This window comes from Triticum dicoccoides, chromosome 1B (assembly GCF_002162155.2).
Source record: "Triticum dicoccoides isolate Atlit2015 ecotype Zavitan chromosome 1B, WEW_v2.0, whole genome shotgun sequence".
Classification (NCBI taxonomy): domain Eukaryota; kingdom Viridiplantae; phylum Streptophyta; class Magnoliopsida; order Poales; family Poaceae; genus Triticum; species Triticum dicoccoides.
The window spans coordinates 604,819,171-604,822,781 of NC_041381.1; the positions used below are offsets into that span (position 1 = coordinate 604,819,171).

Sequence of the window (3,611 nt, forward strand, 5' to 3'; positions counted from 1 at the left end):
GCAAATTACAATCAAAACGCTCATAAAAAACCCATTCAAACTCACCAAAAATGACCCAATCAGCCCGATGTTGCCATAGATGAAGGCGACGAGCACATGGTGCTGCACTGCACTGCATGGTGGCGCTACTGCTGTCATGCAAATGTCGTCTTCCCCGCGACCATAAATCGGGGAGCTGTTTCCTTTTTCTCTCTCACCGCGGTGAAACCCCGATTTAACAGGCTTTTAAGGGTGGCCTCCACCACCGCCAGGCCCAGCCAGCAGGCCAGGGAAGAGTGGCTCTGGCTTTATTTACTCCTAAAGAATCGTTCAGCCGAGCTCCGCTTGACCCCTCCCCCCTCCCCTCTCTCTCCTCCACTCCGCTCCCTCCCGATTAAACCCTACTCTCTCTCTCCGCCTGCGTCTTTTCCGCCCGCCTCCACCCAGCGAAAAAATAATTCCGGGGGCGACGGCCGTCGGGAGTCGATAGAATTCGTCCAGGGAGGCGGAGGGATTTCGTTTTGTTGTGTTTGTTTCGATTTGGATGGAGGCGGCGGCCGAGTGCGCGGGCGGCGGCGGCGGCGGCGGCGGCGCCCTAAGGGAGGTCAAGAAGGAGGCCGGCGCCGGCGACGTGTTCCTCGTCGACGACCTCCTCGACCTGCCCTGCGACGACGACGAGGAGGAGGACGACGCCGCGGCGGCGGGGTTCGCCGACGGCGCCGCGGACTGTAGCGCCGGCGAGGCCGGGGGCGGCGGCGGCAACGCGTCGGCCGACTCGTCCACGGTCACCGCCGTCGACAGCTGCAGCAACTCCCTCTCCGGCGGCCTCGCCGACGGCGACTTCTCCGGCGGCCTCTGCGAGCCGGTAATTATTAATTCCTCTCTTTTTACCCTCCCGTGTCCATTATTAATTCACGCGTTATTCCTTCGTCGCACGAATTTATCAAATTTTGGCGGACGAATTATTCACGGTCAATGCCTTCGTCTCCCCCCATTAACACTCGCCCCGCCCCATGAATGAAGGCAGCTTTTGGAGTGACGTCTCCCGTAAATAGTAACCGATGAACCCCGCGGCCGGAAATAGCAACCTCCTAAATGCTCTCCGTTTCTCCGGACACGGAAACGAAACGAATACTCGATCAATTTATTATCATTTCCGAGCTAATTCCGCGGCGCTCGTTTGGTTCCATTGCTGAAAATCGTGTGCTGTGTGTCTGTGGATTTGCAGTACGACCAGTTGGCGGAGCTGGAATGGCTGTCCAACTACATGGGCGACGACAACTTCCCCACCGAGGACCTCCGCAAGCTGCAGCTCATCTCCGGCATCCCCTCGGCGTCGTCCCAGACGGCCCCGCGCGCGCCCGCCGCGCCGGTGCAGCCTTGTGGCGGTGGTGGCGTCGGTACGGCCTTGTGGCGCTCGGAGGCGCACGCCGGGCAGGTGTCCGTGCCGGGCAAGGCGCGCAGCAAGCGGTCCCGCGTCGCGCCCTGCAACTGGTCCTCCCGCCTGCTCGTGCTCCCGCCGGCGCCGGCCTCGCCGCCCTCCCCGGCGTCCGCCGTCATCTCGCCGTCCGAGTCCGGGACGGCGTTCCCGCTCTTCCCGAACAAGAAGCCCGCCAAGTCGTCCAAGAAGGAGGGGCCGGCCGCCCCCGCCATGACCGCCGCCGAGGCCGCGGCCGCGGAGGGGCGGCGGTGCCTGCACTGCGAGACCGACAAGACCCCGCAGTGGAGGACGGGGCCGCTGGGGCCCAAGACGCTGTGCAACGCGTGCGGGGTGCGGTACAAGTCCGGGCGGCTGGTGCCGGAGTACCGGCCGGCGGCGAGCCCGACGTTCGTGCCGTCCAAGCATTCCAACTCGCACCGCAAGGTGGTGGAGCTGCGGCGCCAGAAGGACACCCCGCAGCAGCAGCTCCTGCACCATTCTCAGCACCAGCCGCCGCAGCAGCAGCACCAGCTGGGGCCGGGCCTGGGGTTCCAGGTGCCGAGCCCGCTGCTGTTCGACGGGCCGCACCTGGGCGGCGGCGCGGACGAGTTCCTCATCCGCAACCGCATAGGCCCCGACCACCGGCAGCTCATCTAGCCTAGCTTAGCTAGCCAGCGCCGCCCAGCTCGCCTAGGAGGAGGATCGTTCCGTTAGCCCCAGCAGCAATAATTCAGCAAGAAGAACAGCCAGCCCAGCCCAGCTAAAACTTTTTTCCTAGGAGTTGTTGTTTCTCCGGATTTTAATTTACCTTTTTCCAGAGACCTGTATGCTTGCTTGCTTGCTACACTCTCCGTGTTTCTCAGTCAGCTCTCGAGTTCCTTAGAAACTAATCCTAGGGTGCAGTTTGTTCGTTTTCCTTCCTTCTCTTCTTTTTTCATAGACTTTTTTCTTTGCTTTTCCATAGATTTTTTCCTTCATTTTCTTGTAATGCAGTCAGTGCAGGGTTCATAGCCTAGATTCTAGAACAAGAGGAAACAACAACAGCAGCAAACAGCAACGAGCAGCAGTGTTTTTCTTTGAAAGCAATTCTGCAAAAGTAACCAGTGAAATTGAGCAAAGCTAGTAGCTCGAGGCTCCAGGCTCGCATGTGATTTCCAATCTTGTCTGTGTTTGGGCGAGCAGGATGATGATGCCTCTGCCCCTGTGGTGTTGAATCCATCCATCGAGTGATCAAACAAAACAAATGGTATGATAAGGGAGGGCACGCACGCTGGCTGGAGCGCACAAAGTGACACGACTAGGGTGTGTCCAACCGAACCCCAGACCCAGGCCGGGCATGGCATAGGAGGAGTGGAGGGGAGCGAAAGGCGCACGTGACGGTGCGAATCTCGCACGCGGCCGCCCGCCGTAAATTGTTCCTCGGTGCAGCAGATGCTTAACGAATTTCTTTTTCTTTTCACAGCGTCGGCATCATCATCGTCAACAGTCTCACAACTGGCCGTGTGTGCCCACCGGGCCAATTGAAAGCCGATACGTCAGCGGCTCCTAGCTCTAGAGTAAATATCTTTTCAGTGTCAGCTAAGCTAGCAGCGTTCTCAGTGAGTGGGCCGGGCGGGCCGCGTGGTGACTGCGAGTGCGAGAGATCGGATCCAACCACTTCGCCGCAAGTAAATTGTTTTTGGTGCGGCCCTGTTGGATGGATTCGTTCTCCGGTGACTGGCCGACTGCCGCTCTTGGTCGGCAGCGGCGTGGCGCCTCGTTCGTTCGTTCGTCCGGGCCACCTTTTTTCTTGGATGGTCGCTGCGTGCGTGCGTGCGTACGCACGCTTGCACGGAGCTGACCGCCGAAAGCCTTCGTTTTACGCCTTGTACGGTTCGCGGCGCGAGGTAATGGTTGTGGCCGTATATATGGTACCATCTGCTTGGCCAAGTCTGGCGGCTTGAAGTTGAACCAACAGACACGCGCGTACGGCCCCGGCCGGCCAACTCTGGAGGATTCCGTCGCAAGCACCTATGCTTATGTCCGGCGCACGGTAATTTAATTAAGAGCATCTACAACCAGAGCCCTCGGATCGGCCTCAAATGTCCGGGTGGCATGTCCGGTCACTGTTCGGACAGAAAATTGTCACCCACTCGGACCTGGTAAACTCGGCCCAAACGGTCGGGCTGACTGCTCATGACAAAATATGCAAAAAAATCTCAGAATTGAAATG

At 59.2% G+C, this 3,611-nt stretch overlaps 1 protein-coding gene across 1 annotated transcript; it reads left to right on the forward strand.

The window, feature by feature from the left end:
- Positions 1-295: 295 nt before the first annotated feature.
- Positions 296-2,362, forward strand: LOC119349041 (GATA transcription factor 12-like). The gene is made up of 2 exons (XM_037617051.1): positions 296-844; positions 1,208-2,362. Exons 1-2 carry the CDS (start codon positions 524-526, stop codon positions 2,054-2,056), a joined length of 1,170 nt encoding a protein of 389 aa, XP_037472948.1. The 5' UTR covers positions 296-523; the 3' UTR covers positions 2,057-2,362.
- Positions 2,363-3,611: the final 1,249 nt, after the last annotated feature.